Genomic DNA, 19,229 nt, shown 5'->3' on the forward strand with positions numbered 1-19,229 from the left:
AAAGATTTTTATGGAGGGGACGCCAGAGTTTGGATGCAGGCAGCTAAAGACACAGCCATCAATGATAAAATGATTATCATTAGAGATGCACAAGAGGCCAGATTTAGAGTGTGATTGCATGGCTGGAGGAGGTCACAGAGATAGGGAGGACCAAGCCCATGGAGAGACTTGTTAACAAAAATGAGAATGGTAAAGTCAAGAGGTTGACTGTGAAGATTGAATGTGAAGAATACTGCCATATGAAACAAATTGGTACACAAGCATCAGTTGGCAGCATTGGCTCAGTAGTTAGCACTGCTGCCTCACAGCACCAGGGACCCGGGTTTGATTCCAGCCTTGGGCGACGGTCTGTGGAGAGTTTACACATTGTTCCCGTGTCTGCATGGCTTTTCTCTGGGTGCTCTGGCTTCCTCCCACAATCCAAAAGATGTGCAGGTTAGGTGAAGTGCCCATAGTTTCAGGGATATGTAGGTTAGGTGCGTTAGTGCAGGGTGAATATACAGTAATAGGGCAGGGAAATAGGTTTGGGTGGGATACCCTTCAGAGATTCAGTGTGGACTTGTTGGGCCAAAGGGCCTGTTTCCACACCTTAGGGATTCTATGAAGCTGAATATTCAAGGCCTGATATTCCCAGTCTCTGCTCCACCATCAGGAGTACATTGAAATGAGACATTGACTACTAAACACATTGATCCTCTTTCAAACTGCTTGGATGAGGATATAGTCATCGGACTGTGAGATGTCTGCATGGAAATGAAAAGCCCACTTGTTTCTCCAATGAAAGGGAACCTGAGGTTTTCAGCAATCCCAAGCTATGGGATGGCAGAGTTAAACGTACCAAGCCATTGACACGGGCGGCATGGTGGCTCAATGGTTAGCACTGCTGCCTCACAGCGCCAGAGACCCGGGTTCGATTCCAGCCTCGGGCGACTGTCTGTGTGGAGTTTGCACATTCTCCCCATGTCTGCATGGGTTTCCTACAGGTGCTCCAGTTTCCTCCCACAATCCAAAGATGAGGTGAATTAGTCACCTAATTCCCATAGAGTTAGGTGCATTAGTTAGGGAAAATGGGTCTGTGTGGGTTACTCTTCGAAGGGTCGGTGTGGACTAGTTGGGCCAAAGGGTCTATTTCTACACTGTAGGGAAGCTAAAGTTCTGCCTCATCCCCGTCTTAAATGACACAGCACAGATGGAGATCATTTTGCCCATCATGCTTGCTCCAGCTGCCCTATAATTGCTACCCTTCTCATTTGCCATGTTTCTGTAATGTGGTTTCTGTGCAATGTTTATCCAGTTGATATTTGAAGGTTGCACTGAAATCTGCTTCAGTCAGCCATCGTTTAGTGCATCCCCTGTCAGAGCAACATACTGAATAAGATCTCTTTTCCTCATCTACCCATTGATTCTTTGTCAATGTCCTTAAATCTTTGTCCTGTAGTTAGTAACTATTCTGCTGTTGAAGGTAGTTATGCCTTTAAACTTCTCTGCTTCTCAAATCTGTTCACATTACTGCTGTGCTTTCTGAAACTAGAGGGAAGTTAGTGACATACTTGTGGAAGATCGAGCTTTCTGCTGGTCTGTGGTGTGTTCCTATTTATTAAAAAAGCTTGCCAGTCAAACATGAAGTGCATTTAAGTATGATTCTACTTTCAAGATAGTCAGAAAATAAGAGGCCTACCTGGCAGTATCAGTACTATCCTCTTGTGTATCTATCTCAGTGTGTTGGCTGGCAGACTCCATATTACGTGCTTATTCAATTCTCTGCTCAGCATGACCTTGAACAGTGTCCTTCATAATTCAGAGCAGAGAAGTACAACTGAGCCTGTAACCACAGCTATGTCTCACAGAGTGACAAGTGACACTGGACACCAACACAAATGTAGACTGAAGAGTGAATACAATGTTTCTTCCTTAATGAAGGAAATATCGCTAGCCCCTTGTAACTATCAAAGTGTGCCAATCCTAGGATGTTCCAGGGCAGATAGCTCTGGGCGGCACGGTGGCACAGTGGTTAGCACTGCTGCCTCACAGCGCCAGAGACCCGGGTTGAATTCCCACCTCAGGCGACTGACTGTGTGGAGTTTGCACGTTCTGCGTGGGTTTCCTCCGGATGCTCCAGTTTCCTCCCACAGTCCAAAGATGTGCAAGTCAGGTGAATTGGCCATGCTAAATTGCTCATAGTGTTAGGTAAGGGGTAAATGTAGGGGTATGGGTGGGTTGCGCTTCGGCGGGGCAGTGTGGACTTGTTGGGCCGAAGGGCCTGTTTCCACACTGTAAATAATCTAATCTCTCTGGCTAAGTTAATCTCAACAATTAAGAATGATGCTGACATGATCACATGAGTAAAATAACAGACTGGATTGCTGTGCAGAGAGCTAGTATTGGACATAATGAGCCAAATGGCCATCTGCTGTCCCATAGACGCAAGAGAGGACTGCAGATGCTGGAGGTCAGAGTTAAGATTAGAGTGGTGCTGGAAAAGCACAGCAGGTCTGGCAGCATCCATTGAGCAAGAAAGTCGACGTCTTGGCAGGTTCCTGATGAAGGGCTCCTGCCCGAAATGTCGATTTTCCTGCTCCTCGGATGCTGCATCTGCTGTACCACAATGATTCTATGACTTTAAAGTTCTGTACTGCTTGCAAGAGACACCCGTATCAAGTGAAAGTTCTGGTTCAAGCTTAGAACATAGAACAATACAGCGCAGAACAGGCCCTTCGGCCCTCGATGTTGCACCGACCTGTGGACTATTCTCAGCTTGTCCCCTTACACTATCCCAAAATCATCCATGAGTTTATCTAAGGATTGTTTAAATCTCCCTAATGTGGTTAGGTTGACTACCTTAGCAGGTAGGGCATTCCACGCCCTAACCACTCTCTGCCTTTGGCATCAGTCTTAAATCTATCACCCCTCAATTTGTAGTTATGCCTTCTCGTACAAGCTAACGTCATCATCCTAGGAAAAAGACTTTCACTGTCTACCTTATCTAATCCTCTGATCATCTTATCTGTCTCTATAAAATCTCCCCTTAGCCTTCTTCTTTCCAATAAGAAAAGTCCCAAGACTCTCAGCCTTTCCTCATAAGACCTTCCCTCAAGACCAGGCAACTTCCTGGTAAATGTCCTCTGCACCTTTTCCAATGCTTCCACATCCTTTCTGTAATGGGGTGACCAGAACTGTACACAATATTCCAAGTGTGGCCACACCAGCGTTTCATATAGTTGCAGCATGATATTGCAGTTCCAGAACTCAAGCCCTCTACCAATGAAACCTAACATACCGTATGTCTTCTTAACAGCACTATCCACCTGGGTGGCAACTTTCAGGGATCTATGCACATGGACTCCAAGATCCCTCTGCACATCCACACTACCAAGAATCTTTCCATTGACCAAGTTCTCTGCCATCCTGTTTATCTTCCCAAAGTGCATCACCTCACATTTAGCTGCATTGAACTCCATTTGTCACCTCTCAACCCAATTCTGCAGTTCATCCAAATCCCCCTGCAACTTGTAACATTCTTCCAAACTGTCCACTACTCCACCGACTTTAGTGTCGTCTGCAAATTTACTAATCCATCCACCTATGCCTGCGTCTAAGTCATTTATAAAAATGACAAACAGCAGTGATACCAAAACAGACCCTTGTGGTACACCACTAGTAACCAGACTCCAAGCTGAATATTTTCCATCAACCACCACTCGCTGCCTTCTTCCAGAAAGCCAGTTTCTAATCCAAACTGCTAAATCACCCTCAATTCCATGCCTCCACATTTTCTCCATCAGCCTACCATGTGGAACCTTATCAAAGGCTTTTCTGAAGTCCAAGTATACTACGTCAACTGCCCTACCCTCATCTACATGCTTGGTCACCTTCTCAAAAAACTGAATAAGGTTTGTGAGACACGACCTGCCCTTGATGAAACCATGTTGACTATCTGAAATCAAATTGTTGCTTGCTAGATGATTATAAATCTTGTCACTTATAATCCTTTCCAAAACCTTTCCTACAACAGATGTAAGGCTCACTGGTCTATAGTTACCTGGGTCATCCGTGCTGCCCTTCTTGAACAAGGGCACAACATTTGCAATCCTCCAGTCCTCAGGTACTAAACCCGTCGATAATGACGACTCAAATATCTCCTTCCTAGCTTTCTAGAGAATCCTTGAGTAAATCCCATCTGTCCCAGGGGACTTGTCTACTTTCACTCCTTCTAGAATTGATGGCACCTGTGCGTAACTAACCTCAATCCTTTCCAGTCATCTCGTACCTCATTTTTCTCCTCTACAATATTCTCCTTTTCCTGAGTGAACACCGATGAGAAATGTTCATTTAGCACCTCTCCAATCTCTACAGGGTCCACACTCAACTTCCCACTTCTGTCTTTAACTGGCCCTATTCCTATCCTAACCATCCTTTTATTCATCACATACCTATAGAATGCTTTAGGGTTCTTCTTTATTCTATTTGCTAAAGACTGCTCGTGTCCTCTTTTTGCTCTTCTTAACTCTCTCTTCAAATCCTTCCTAGCTGATCTGTAACTCTCCATCACCTCATCTGTACCATCTTACCTCATCAGCACATAAGCCTCTTTCATCTTCTTAACAAGAGTTGCAATTTCTGTCATAAACCATAGTTCCCTTACCTTATCACTTCCTTCCTGCCTGACAGGGACGTACCTATCACGAACACGCAATATCTGTTCCTTAAACCAGCTCCACATTTTGATTGTCTGCATCCCCTGCACTTTGCTACCCCATTCTATGCATCCTAATTCTTGCCTAATTGTATTATAATTGCCCTTGCCCCATCGATAACTGTTGACCTGTAGCATGTACCGATCCCTTTCCATCGCTAAACTGAATTATGGTCACTCTCTCCAAAGTTCTCACCTACAACTAAATCAAACACCTGGCCTGGTTCATTACCAAGCATGAGATCCAGTGTGGCCTCCCCTCTTGTCAGCCCTTTGACATACTGTGTCAGGAAACCCTCCTGTACACATTGGACACAAACTGATCCATCCGACGTACTAGAGCTATAACATTTCCAATCAATGTTGGGGAAGTTACAGTCTCCTATAATGACCATCCTGTTCCTTTCACTCCTACCCAGGAAAATGTTGCTAATCTTAATGTTGCTAAGCTTGCACAGCTTTCATTTTTACTTTCCACAGCAATCCAGAATTTAGCTCACCTAGAAATGGGTTTTAATAACAGAATAGCAGAAGATTTTACTATCCATGTTTGAACTTATGCCTGGAAACCTGTGGGGTCCAGGATCAACATCAAGGAATTGTAGGGCCAATCTGTTCTGACTCTATATCCACATGTCACAAGCTCTGGTGAATATGCCCTGCTGGTGGGATAGGATATTCTTAAGGAGAGTGACCGGGGAGTCTGGGACATTGGTTGCAAGCTATGATCTGGTGAGATTATGTTCAATGATGTCAGGCTGTTGTGTGCCACCTCTCTGAGTTTTGGCACAGCTTTGCAGTTGTTAGGGGGCACTTTGCAACATCAACTGTGTAGGATATGCCATTGTCATGCCTGTTGTTGAGATCAATGCTGCGTGATCCATCTCCCTTTTTTTATTACTTAGCTATTTAGTAGTGTCTGATTTGACTGAGTAGCTTACTGCACCATTTCAGAGGGCAATAACAATTTCTGGATTGGTTCTTGAGCTGTTTCCAAATTGGTGTAAGGGATAAGCAGATTATGGAGGTGGATGTGTGGTTGATGGATTGGTATAGGAATGAGATGTTTACTGTAATATTATGGTGGGTGTCACCAAAACCAGGCAGAGACAAGTTGAAAGGATAAATAAAGTGGTCATAAGAACTTTGTTCTAGTGAATGATAGAGAGATCACAAGTGGAAAAGGCAGTCAAATGAATTTATACAGAAACAGCTGAAAGTGGGCGACAGTGGTGTAATGGTTTGAAATTGTACTCGACGTATTACAGGTTAAAGGAAGCTATAAGATAATTAAACTAGGAGAAAGAAATCAGCAGGGTCTGTATAAGATATGAGGGGTGAAGGACAGGTATCTGGCACCAGAAGTATAAGGCAAGTTTTTCTATCATATAATGTGTGGTAAGTGCCTGTAATACACTGCCAGACGAGGTGGTGGAGGTGGAAACAATAACAACATATCAGAGGCATCTTAAACAAGCAGGGAATAGAGGGATATATGACAACACAGAGGCAAAAGATTTTTAAATTAGAAAGGTATTGTGTGTCGGCGCAGTCATGGTGGGCCAAAGGGTCTGTTCTTGTTTTGTACTTTTCTTTGTTCTTTCTAAGTTTGAATAAATTGTAGATTAATATTCGACTAGGAGGGTTTAACATGTTAGCTATTGCTGAGAAAGTGTCTGTTCTTCTGAGTACAATGTGAAGTAAATCATTTATAATATTTTGCATTTTCTCCAAAGTAACACAGGACACCACTAAACAAGCATCTATCATTCGTCAATTATAGGAAACTTTAAAACAAGTTGCAAGTATACAACGGCATTGTAGACTTATAGCATTCATTACTGTAAGTTGTGGCACAACTTTAGAATGTCTCAAGCAGTGAGGAAGAAGATGACAAGAATTGTTTCCTTAGAGTATAAGAGAATTGGAGAACAAAAAATAGTAGGAAAGGAGCAGAATTGAGTTGGGTAAAGAGGCGTTGAAAACTGTGCTTCCAAAATAATTAAGGGTAATAAAAACAGAACATTCTGGAGAAGCTCAGCAGGTTTGGCAGCATTAGTGGAAAGAGAAACAAAGTTAACATTTCGAGTCTGGTGTAACTCTCCTTCAGAACGGATTAGAGTATGTCGATTTATTAAAAAATTACAGACATTTTGAGATGTTTTTGTTTATTAATAAATGATGATGTTTTGACTATACCTTACAGCTGTGCTATTTCCCTTCCAAGGTGATTTAGATTACTATTGGTTGGATCCAGTTACATGGCATAGCAGTGAGACTTTACCCATCAGCTCGGTAAGAAAACAATAGATTTTAATCATCACTAAAATTGGAATGTGCTTACTGACAATGAGGGCTAACATTAAAGAATACAATAATTTCAACAGAGACTAATTCTGAACAATCATTGTTATCAGAATTCTTTTATACATTCAAAAATTCAGGAATGCACAAAACACTGTCAGCAATGCACTGCAATCCGAATATAGTCAGTGTCAATACTGTCAGGAATGTACTAAGATTGTTCAGTGTTCTTGTGTGTGTGCATGTGTGAGGGCCATTGGCCAGAGCTGATGAGAGTACTGAGATTGAGCAGAGTTCTTTGCGTGTGTATGAGTTTGCATTGGTCTGGGGACGCATGGCTGCTGAGGTTGAAAAGTGGGTTTATGGATATTGAAATTGAAAGATGCTTATTAGCAGAAAAGATTTGTGTTACTGGTGAAGCCAGCAATAACTGTCATGCCTTATTACGCTTGAGAAATTGATGGTGAGCTATCTTCTTGAACTGCTGTCATCTTTGGGATAAAGGAGCACATATAAAGGGAATGGAATTCCAGGGTTTTAACCAGGCAACACTGAAGGGGATGCAAAGGAGATTCACCAGGATGTTGTCTGGGATGGAGCAGTTTAGTGATGAATGGAGTGGCTGACTAAGCTTGGGTTGTTTTCTTTGGAGGAGGGAAGGTTGAGAGGGTACTTGATTGATGTGTATAAAATTATAAAGGGCACTGACAGGGTCAGTAGAAAGGAGCTGTTCTCCTTAAAGGGTCAATATAAAGGGGCCTAATTTTAAGGTGAAAAGTAGGCAGTTTAGAGAGAATTTGAAGAAGGTTTATTTTTCACCCAGAGATTGTGGGACTCTGGAGTGCATACCCAGTTGGGTATTTGAGGCAGGTAATTCACAAATTAAAAAAAAGTAATTGGATGAGCACTTGAAATTTCATAGCATCAACTAATTGCTGTAAAATGCAACCTTCAAGATTGGAGCAGATTTTTGTTCATGTAGATGTGAAGGGCCGAGGGCCTGTATTGACTTTATGATTCTATAATTTACAAGTCAGGATAATGAGCAGGTTAGTGAGGAACTTGTGGATGGTGCTGTGTTCAATGTATATGCTGCCATTGTCCTTGAATTTGTAGAGATTGTAGATTCCAGTGCAGTGCAATTTATGGACAGTTCACACTGCTGTAACTGTGGTAAGGAGAGTGAATAATGAAAGTGACAAGTCGTGGCTCCAATCAGTGATGGCTTGTGTTGACCTTGTTAAGAGTTGTTGGAATCGCACTCGCCCAGGCAAGTGGAGACAATTCCATCACACTCCTGACTTCAGCTTTGTAAGTGTTGTGCAGAGATTGGAGAGTCAGGGGGTGCAATACTTGCTGCAGGATTCCCAGTCTCCAACCTGTTCTTGTAGCCTCAACTGAATCAATTAAGTTTCTGGTTCGTGATGATCCTTTTGATGGTAGGGGATATTGCTGTTGGAAGTTACAAGGAATTAGCTTCACTTTGTTGGAGACGGTCATTGCCTGGAATGAATGTTAGTTGCTAACCTGGACATTAACCAGGTTTTACTACATTAGGGCATGGACTGCCTCAGGATCTGGAGACAAGATGATTTGTGCCAGTGTATCTCTGTTTTTGCTTTCTGATTAATATGATTGAATCAATTTCTTTTAATTGACAGCATCCTGTTACATGGCAACCATCCAAAGAAGGTGATCGTCTAATCGGGCGTATTATTTTAAACAAGAGAACAAGTATGCCAAAAGAATCAGGAGCACTGCTTGGGTTGAAAGTGAGTTGTTTAACATGATATATGTGCACAACCCATCAGTAAAATGGATGGATTCAAAATGATGAATAGTTATTGGTGTCAATGCATATTCAAGTCTGTGCAGAGTGTTTGCTATGAACTATTGTGTCACTTGTATGCAAGAAACACTGCATTATTAATAAATTGTAGAAGACAGAATATAGACTTGATGGATGAGTAATGAACATGGTCTGAAAAGATTTTGGTAGATTGTGCACAATTTTAGATATTAATTACTCCTGGAAGTCTATTACTTCTAACAGATATTTAATTTGAATCATTGGATAATTAAATTCAGATTATTTTGAGAAAAATTACAGACCTGTTTTAATCCTGTAAATTCAATCAAATTACTCAATAGTTTTTGTATCTTTTGAATTATTTCAGGAGTGTGAACTAGGTGTTCTCTGAGGTAACATGTGGTGGCCAGGTTGTGACTATAACAAAATTTTCAATGTTAAAAATCACACAATACTAGATTATAGTCCACCAGGTTTATTTGAAAACACTAGCTTTCAGAGCTCTGCTGCTTCTTCAGGTAGTGATTAGATTACTTACAGTATGGAAACAGGCCCTTCGGCCCAACAAGTCCACACCGACCCCCCGAAGCACAACCCACCCAGACCGATTCCCCAAATTTAACTATTCATCTAACACTACGGGCAATTTAGCATGGTCAATTCACCTAATCTGCACATTTTTGGACTGTGGGAGGAAACCGGAGCACCCGGAGGAAACCCACACAGAATGTGCAAACTCCACACAGTCGCCTGAGGCGGGAATTGAACCCGGGTCTCTGGCTCTGTGAGGCAGCAGTGCTAACCACTGTGCCACCGTGCTGCCCAAAAGTAGTGTAAGTCCAACACTAATACCTCAACAACGTAATCTCATTGTAATGCAGTATTTCTCCCAGCAGTAATAATGGCATTTTGAGTTGGAGAAAGTTAGCATTAGTCATCTCTAAATGGGAATGACACTGCTCAGAGATCCAAAGTGGAAAACTTGCCCATAGAAGTGGAAAATCTGCCTCACTTCCTTTTCCTTCCAAATTTCAAAAATAGGGGTTTTCAAAATCATGAGCAGGATGGACAGAGTAGATAAGGAGAAGTTCAAGCTCATGAAAGAAACCAAAAATGAGAGGACATACATTTAAAGTCATGTGTGATGGTGATGTGAGAAAACATTTTTCACATAGTGAGTGGTTAGTGAATGGTATGTACTGCATGGAAATATCATGGAGGCAGGTTCAAATCAGGCATTCAAGAAGGCATTTGATAGTTCTTTGAATAATAATTGTTAGCAGGGAAGTTGGGAAAAGGCAGAAGATTGGAACTCAGAACAAAACCGGCACAGGAACGATAGGCCAAATGGCCTCTTCCTGCATTGTAACAATCCCATGATTCGGTGTGATTTCACTTACTGTGATCAATCAGCTCAACACAGATTGGGAATCCATCCTGCAGCTCCACTAGTTTGGCTGTCTGAATGCCACATTGGCACTCAGACAGCCTAATAAACTAATAAATAAACCATGCACTAATAAACTAAATCATAAGGAAATCTCTTCACATTGCTGTTTTTATTTCACAGGGCAGTGATCAAAATATGATTTTGTTATTGTTTACACATGCAGCTCTCATACTTACACAGTAACATGACGATTGTGGAACAGCTGTTGTATGTTGTAAACCATCTTTAAGCAGTGACAGTTTCTAACTGAGAGTTACCTTGGCATTCTTGTCATCCAGGTGGTTGGCGGCAAGATAACAGAAACTGGACAGCTCGGAGCCTTTATCACCAAAGTGAAAAAAGGCAGCTTAGCTGATGTTATTGGCCATTTAAGAGCTGGTAAGTAAATATTCTGTATGCATATCTGCATGTCGAATGCTGTAGGATTAATTTATCCATGTATGACATGCCTTGAGCCATGACCTTAACTTTTCTTCCAGAGTGTTCCTGGTTGATTGGAAGGGAGTGAATATAAAACTGCTACTCAATAAAGGAGCAAAAACCAGGACTCTCAGGCCAGTTAGCCTGATATTAGGGAAATGATGGGAAAGTAGTAACTGTACACACAGAAAATTATGACATGCTTCAGCAGGGTCAGCATGGTTTTATAAAAGTGAAATTGTCTTTGACAAATCTATTAGAGTTTTTATGAGAATGTATCTAGAAATTTACACAAAGGAGGACCAATAGATGAAATTGCAAAATCCATTTTGTAATTTCTATGTAATAATCCACAATATAAGGGCAAATTGCGTTAGGTAACATTAACATAGTTTAAAAATTGGTCATCGGAGTAGAAGCAAATGGGGCATTTTAGGTTTGAGTGGATTTAGATTAGAAGTTAAGGACTCCCTCATTGGCAGGGTTAGTAGGTTAGCAGATGACACTAAAATTGGAGGTGTACTGGACAGCAGGATGGGCCAATGGGCTGAGGAGTGCATATGGAGATTTAGATAAACTTTATTTAGATAAATATGAGGTGCTGCATTTTGGAAAGGCAGATCAAGGCAGAACTTATACACTTAATGGTAATGTCCTGGGAAGTGTTGCTGAACAAAGAGACCTTAGAGTTCAGGTACATAGTTCCTTGAAAGTGGAGTAGCAGATAGATAGGCTAGTGAAGAAGGCATTTAGTATGCTTTCCATTATTGGTCACAAAATTGAGTATAGGAGTTTGGAGGTCATGTTGCAGCTGTACAGGACATTGGTTAGGCCACTTTTAGAGTATTGTGTGCAATTCTGGCTTCCCTGCTGTGGGAAGGATGTTGTGACGCTTGTAAGGGTTCAGAAAGGATTTACGAGGATATTGCCAGGTTTGGATGGTTTCAGCTATAGAAAGAGGTTGAATAGGTTAGGGCTATTTTCCCTGGCGTGTCAAAGGCTGAACGGTGACCTTATAAAGTTTTATAAAATCATGAGGGGCATGGATAGGGTAAATATGCAAGGTCTTTTCTCTGGGTTGGGGAAGTTCTAAACTAGATGGCATAGGTTTAAGGTGAAAGGGAAAGATACAAAAGGGACCTAAAGGGCAACATTTTCATGCAGAGGGTGGTGCATGAATGGAATGAGCTGCCAGAGGCTGGTATGATTACTACATTTATCAGGCATCTGAATGAGTATATGAATAGGAAGGTTTAGAGAAATATTGGCCAAATGCTGGCAAATGGGACTAGATTAATTTAGGATATCTGGCCAGCATGGACGATTTGGACTGAAGGGTCTGTTTTCATACTGTATATGTCTATGACTCTATGATTGTTAGGCTGAGAGATCAGAGAAGAATTTCAGTGCATGGGGCTTTGATAGCAGAAGGCTGGGGTGGGGTGTGCGATAGAGTAAGGGGGAGTTACAGAGCTTGTGAAGGAATAAAGACAAAGAGAAGAATGAGAATTTAAATTGGTGTTAGCAGACAGGTAAGAAGCTGAGTGAGAATTGACGTGGAATAGGATGCAAATAGCTAAGGTTTAGATGAACTGAGACATATGTTGACTAAAAAATTAGAAGCCAGCCAGGAATGTAATAGAATAGTTGAGTCCAGAGGTGACAAATGGCTGACATTTCCATCATTAGAGCAACTAAGATAATGGTATAGGACAAATTACTGGAGATGCTGGAATGTGAACTGAGCTCTGGTGAAGAGACATCCAGACTCAAAATGTTAGCTTGCTTTCACTCCATGGATGCTGCCTGATCCACGGTGATCTCCAACAGTTTTTGTTTTCAGTGGAGGCAGTGGTGTAGGCAGGCAATGTTACAGAATAAGAGTGGGGAAATGAATAACCCTAATTTTTAAGGGAACTAAATAAGTATTTCAGTAGGTAACAAATATGTGACAATGAAGAAAAGTGGTATCAGAAAGGATTATTCTGGCCAAATCACAATGAAAGTAAATCGATTCTTCTGGGTGGTGGATTGAAAGCGGAGAAAATCACAGAGTTAGGGAGGTCACAAAGCCATGGAGGGATTTGAAAATAAGGATTAGAATTTTACATGAGATGTTTCATGGCCAGAAGCCATTGCCAGTTAATGAGTCCTGGTGTGGTTCAGGATTTGGGTTGGTGAGTACTGGATGACTCCACATTGATAGATGGTAAAAGTGGGAGGCCACAAGGAGTGTGATGGAATAGTCAAATCCAAAATGGGTACTTTGGGTTTATGTGCCAATTCGTTCCAATGGTCATATTAGAGAGATACATCAAGAGGTGGAAGTGACTCATCAGTTTTGATATTGGACTGAATGGCTGGGATATTTGTTAGCATGGACGAGTTGGACCAAGGGGTCTGTTTCAGTGCTGTACGACAAAGACTCTGACTTTAAGTGAGTATACTTAGCAACATTTCTACATGTTACAGCAACAAAACGGCTCTACTGTGTTTTATTCTACATTGGGCTGTTCCAAGTACTGAATGTTCTGCTCTTTGAATTTAGCTTTTTTCTCAATGACAATAATTATATCAGGTTATCACATACTTCCATAGTTCTTGTACACACAGATAATAAAACTCACACATGGTGCACGCTATAAGATATCAATTGTAAAATGCATTGATTATTGTATTTCTGTGTAAAATGTGAAACATCAGAATTTGTCATTTTATCATGAAATATTTTAGTGACAAGTTAATTTTTCAGAAAAATTGTTACAAATATGAAACTTTTTTTCTAGGTGATGAGGTTCTTGAGTGGAACGGTAAACCCTTACCGGGAGCTACAAATGAAGAAGTTTACAATATAATTTTAGAGTCAAAATCAGAACCTCAGGTTGAAATAGTTGTTTCAAGGCCAATAGGGTAAGGTTTATAATCTTGTCCAATGCTATTTCTGAAGGAAGGCTGAGATTATATGGTGATTACCAGGAAAGTAAAACCGACCGCATGCATCTCCCAGTTCCAGGAGAATTCCATTTCAACATTGTAGGAAAGAAATGCAGAATGAGAAGTTTGAGACTGTCATAAGGCAATTCTGTACCTTTCCCAGAAGAGTTCAGGGAAAATGTCATGTAGCAGTATTCATTTAAGTTCTCTGATGTAGCTATCATGCCACTTACCATCCAGCAGTTATCCTCAGACAGTTATGGTAGTGCCTCCATATACAAATGATGAATTTATACCAGTATTTGCTGGAGGATGATTAGAAGCTGCCATTTCTTAGAGTGACAGCAACCAATCTTTATGAGGTTTAACTGACTCCGGGGGCTGTTATTCTAAAGGCCATTTCTTTTCTTCTTCACATTAAAATTATGCTCCTAATTAACATGTATATTGAAGGTGTGGTTCAAGAAAGCACTCAGTTTAGAGAAGAAACCTAGCAATTAATGCTTATTCTTAATATATTATTGAGAAAAAAAATCACTGAAAGCAGAAAATATGTTCTGTCAGTATCTCGACCGATCTGTGACCATTCGTTATAGCCTTCCAGGAAGTTGAGGGCATCTCTGGGGACGACAGCTGCAAGCACATATTAATCACTGAGAGGCTATTTTCAAAATGGAAGACACAATAAAATATGAAAATGAAGTGTTTCTAGAATTTATAGTGAATATTATTCAAACAGGTGTTTATATAATCTCCATTTTAGTCTTGTAGAATGTATTTTCTCACTAATACCAGGGTAAAGAATATTATTAAACAAGTACAGACCCATCTGATGAGGGTAAGGTGTGGTCCATGACTGATGCAGACAGACTTTCAGAAACTAGGGGGGAAGACTTACAGACAAGACCTCAAAAGTAATCACTCTGTATTGTTCTCAACCTTGAAACTTCCCAGTGGGGCTGGGACCCCAACCAGGGTCGTATGCTGAAGGTTTGGTGTTGAATGCTGTGAGGCAGCAATGGCCACTGTGGAGCTCTGACCAAATTCTGACTGCCGTCCAGCTATGGTCCCACTCTAATAGTTCTCAATCAGGGGTCAAGTCTCAAAATGCGATCACAGGGGTCAAGTCTCAAAATGGGAATGGGCACCAATTCTGTGGCTAGGCAGGCTGGACAGATTGCACCTCAACAGTGCTGGGCCCAATGTTATCATTAACAAATTACATTGGGATGGTTGAAAGTCAGTTGGTGGAAGAAGGGCACTAGGATGAAACATTTGAAAGGAGAAACAAGGTGTATACAGGATTATGTGAGATAAACAGCATTTGAGTGAAGAAAAAAAATCTGATTGGCAATGGGGAAATAAAACACAGCTGAGGGTTGATTTGAATTGCAAGTGTATATCAGATGATTGATAAGGTTGGTGGACTGCAGACAAAGATAACAACCTAGACACCTCTTGATGACTATGGATAATGAAGTTTTAAAGGAAACATTAAAAGGAAGTTGCTGATAATTGTAATACAGAATACTGCAGATATTCAAAATCTAAATTGCAGGAAATATTCAGCAGGTCTAGCAGTATCTGAGAGAATTAAGTTGCAGGTTAATTACTGTCTATCAATACTTGGAAAAGTTCAATGTGGACTACGTTTTGAGGAAGGACTGTCTGGAACAAAGATAAGAAGTCTGCGATAAGGTAGAAGATAGATTCAATGACAGGGCCAAAGAAATTGGATATGGGGCTAGAAAAGTAACAAAAGCCAAGAGGAGGCACTGCTATTAGAAAAGAAAATCTGAACCAGCCAAAGAAGAAGCGACAGAATGGGGGACAGAGTTTATCGTCTGAAATTGTTGAACTCTGTGTTGATCCAGAAAGTTGAAAAGTATCTATAATCAAAAAATGAGGTATGTTCCACAAATTTCATCTATCATTTTGTTTCTGTCCCATTGTTTGATAAATGTCAGGTATGTCTAGGTGGAAGACAAAGCTGAATACAAAAAAAACATGTAAACGTACCATTAATCAAATAAGAGGTACAACAAATATAGCTACTTCTATCAAGGCGATAAGAAGAGGAGTTCACTATTAAGCCTTTCAAACTTGTTACACCATTCAATGCCCCATTTCTGATAATAGCTTTGGTTAATAAAAATCTGTCAAACTGAAAATTTAGATAGACAATTGAGCAAGTGTCAGTTGGCATTTGCACAGAAGAGATTTCTAAACGTAGTTATGGGGATGTTTCTTAATTTCGCTCCTGAGAAGTCTAGCTCTTATATTTAGAATATGTTCCTAAGCCCTTGACTCCCAAACTAGAGGAAATAATTTATTTTTATCTGTTTCCTGTAATAGCCTGAAAGCTTTGACGAAATTGCATCTCAGCCTTTTGATTCCAGGAATTTCAAACTACGTTTACATAATTTTTCCTTGGAAGTTAACCCTTGCAGTCCAGATATCATTCTGGTAAAATAATTGCTCCACTCTCCCCAAGAAAACCAATTATTTATTTATCCATAGGCCAGCATATGTTGCCTATTCCTAGTTGTCCTTGAGAAGATTGTGAGCTGCCTTTTTGAATTGCTGTAGTCTATGTATTGTGGATGCACCTGCAGAATTTGACCAACGACACTAAAGGAACAATGATATACTTTCAAGTCAGGATGGTGAGTGGCTTGGAGGGGAACTTGAAGGTATCTGCTGCCCTTGGCCTTTTAGGTAGTAGCTGTTGCAGATTTGGAAGGTGCTGTTAAACGAGGTTTGGTTTGTTGCTATAGTGTATTTTATCGAATGTATTGCTGCAATGTTGGTGGAGGTGGTGGTAGTGAATGTTTGTGAACAGGGTGTCAAAAGGTGGACTGCTTTGTCTTGGATCGTGTCAGACTTGTTGAGTATTGTTGGAGCTGCACCTATCTAGGAAATTGGCATCATTCCATCACATTCCTGACTACTGACTTGTACATGTAGGAAAGGTTTTAGGGACTCAGGAGATGAGTTACTTGCTACAGGATTGTGAGCATCTTACCTGCATTGTAGCCACTGTATTTGAATGGATAGTCCAGTTGGTCATTGGTGACTCAAATATAAAGAAGGCAGGGGATTTAGTAATGATAATGCTATTAAGTGTAAAAGCATGTTGGGTTTTTTTATTCATTTGTGGGATCTGGGCATCACTGGCTAGCCAGCATTCATTATCATCCCTGGTTGCTCTTGAGAAGATGGTGGTGAGCTGATACTCTCTTTTTTGAGACAGTCATTCACTTGCACTTGTGTGGCATGAATATTACCTGCCACTTGTCAACCTAATCCTAAATGTTATCCAGATCTTACTGCATTTGGACATGGACAGCTTCAGTATCTGAGAATTTGCCAATGGCATTGAATATTCTGCAGTCATCAGCAAACTTTTTGCTGAAGGAAAGGTCATTGATGAAGCAACTAAAAATTGTTGGGCCCAGGACATCATTCTGAGGAACTCCTGTAGAGATGTCCTGGAGCTCAGAAGACTGACCTTCATCAACCACAACCATCTTCCTTTGAACCAGGTATGACTGCAACCAGCAGAAGGCTCTCTCTATGATTCCCTTTTACTCCAGTTTTGCCAGGGTTCCTTGATGCCACTTTCAGTCAAATGCAACCTTGATGTGAAGGACATCACTTTCCCCTTATCCTTGGAATTCTATTTTTTGCCGAAGTTTGAATCAAGGCTGTGATGAGATCGAGAGCTGATTAGATTTGACAGAACCCCATTTAAGCCTCAGTGAGCAGATTGTTGCTCAACAGGTGCTGTTTAATAGCACTGTTGGTGATTCCTTCGAACACTTACTGATCATTGAGAGTAGTCTGATTGGGCAGGGTTGGATTTGGACTTTTTTTTGGACAGCACATAACCAAGCAGTTTTCCAAATTGTTGTGTAGGTGTCATTATTGTTGCTGGACTGCAACAGCTATATAGGGGGTGTGGCAAGTTCTGGAACATAAATCTTCAGATATTTTGCTGGAGGTTTGTCAAGGCTCATAGCTTTCCAGTGCCTCAAACTGTTTCTTAATATCATGTGGAGTGACATAATTTGGCTGATGACTGTCATGCAATGGTGGGGACCTCTAGAAAGGGCTGAATTGGATCTCATACTTGGCATTTCTGGTTGATGGATGTTATAAATACAGAGTCAAAAAGTGTGGTGCTGGAAAAGCACAGCAGGTCAGGCAGCATCCGACGAGCAGGAGAATTGATGTTTCAGGCTTCATCAGATCGTGTATGCTTCAGTCTAATCTTTTGCATGAATTTGCTGGGATCCTCTAGTGAATTGTTTAATTGCCCACTAGCAATTTGAAGGTCAATAAATATCAGAGCAGAGGGAGGAACTCAAGAAAGACATTAAAAATGTTCACAGCTAATTCCCTGAGAGAACAACAGCGAGGGGGTGACTAAATCCAGTGACCTCTAGATGCTTAGATTTAAAGGAGCGAATAATTTGAAAAAGAAAGCTTGTATGTAACAAATACAGGGTGACCCCCGTATCCGCAGGTCCATTTTCCACAGTTTACCGCAGCCCAAACATATTACAAGGAAAATTCCAGAACCAGCAACCAGGGGGCCGCCGGGGAAGTACGTTTCCCATTTAATGAATGGGTTCGCTCCTATCCCTGGTTTCACGCTTCCACGGTCGGTCTTGGAATGTATCCTCAACAGTTACGGGGAGACTACTGTAATACAGAAACCATTCAGCATGTTAGTTAAAGGTAATCAGGGTTTTATTTATGGGAATCCATATATAAGAAGAGGATAGCTATTGGAAAGAGTGGGATCTTTAAAAAGGACTTGGATGAGTTCTTTCAGTGTCATACTATTCAAGACTGTGGACCTAGTTCAAGGTTGTGCAGGTTAGCTGGATTAGCCATGCTAAATTGCCTCGTAGTGGCCAGGGCTGTGCAGGTTAGGTGGTTTAGCCATAGTAATTACGGGGTTATGGAGGTAGGGGGTGGAATTAGTCTGATGGGATGCTTTTCAAGAGTGTTTATGCAGTATCAATGGGCTGAATGGCCGCTTTGTATATGTAGGGTTTCTGTGATTCTAGTGTGGAATATGGGAACATTGATAATGTACTTTTGGTGGTACAGACTTGATGGGCCAAAGGGCATACTCTATTATATGATTCTACGATCTCTGGAAGACCATGATCTTTGTATGGAAGCAGAGGCTGTGCAGAGCGTATAATGAATAATTTGTGCCTGTTTCCACAAAAACTAGGGACAATATGGTATAGGATGATATTAACAATGAGACAAGAGATATTGGAGAATTTAACATCTTTGAATATACCCCAGTCCTGGAAGAAATGTATTTTAGGATTTTAAAGGAGGTGGAAGAAGGAACTGTGGAGGCTCCCTTTAGCTCTACGTGAGGTGCGAGCAGAGTGGAGAACAGCTGATGTACCATTGCTTTAAAAAAGAGAAGGGGGTAGGTTGAGTATTTACAGAACAGGAACCCTAACTTTGGTGGGAAATTATTGGAAAGAGTTCTGAGGAAAAGGATAAACCTTAATGCAGAAAGACAGATCAATCACAGTCAGTAAGGATTAGGAATGTTTGTGGCAGACTGAGGAAGACATTTGGAT

At 41.1% G+C, this 19,229-nt stretch overlaps 1 protein-coding gene across 19 annotated transcripts in view; it reads left to right on the forward strand.

The window, feature by feature from the left end:
- Positions 1–19,229, forward strand: part of LOC122543331 (regulating synaptic membrane exocytosis protein 1-like) — an 845,124-nt gene that overhangs the window by 511,033 nt on the left and 314,862 nt on the right. For all 19 annotated transcript variants that reach the window (XM_043682026.1, XM_043682010.1, XM_043682017.1 and 16 more), the window contains 4 exons: positions 6,921–6,988; positions 8,659–8,769; positions 10,536–10,635; positions 13,464–13,587. In XM_043682026.1, coding sequence (XP_043537961.1) covers positions 6,921–6,988; positions 8,659–8,769; positions 10,536–10,635; positions 13,464–13,587 — 403 coding nt within the window. The remainder of the gene's footprint in view (positions 1–6,920; positions 6,989–8,658; positions 8,770–10,535; positions 10,636–13,463; positions 13,588–19,229) is intronic.

Source organism: Chiloscyllium plagiosum, chromosome 3 (assembly GCF_004010195.1).
Source record: "Chiloscyllium plagiosum isolate BGI_BamShark_2017 chromosome 3, ASM401019v2, whole genome shotgun sequence".
Taxonomy (NCBI): Eukaryota; Metazoa; Chordata; class Chondrichthyes; order Orectolobiformes; family Hemiscylliidae; genus Chiloscyllium; species Chiloscyllium plagiosum.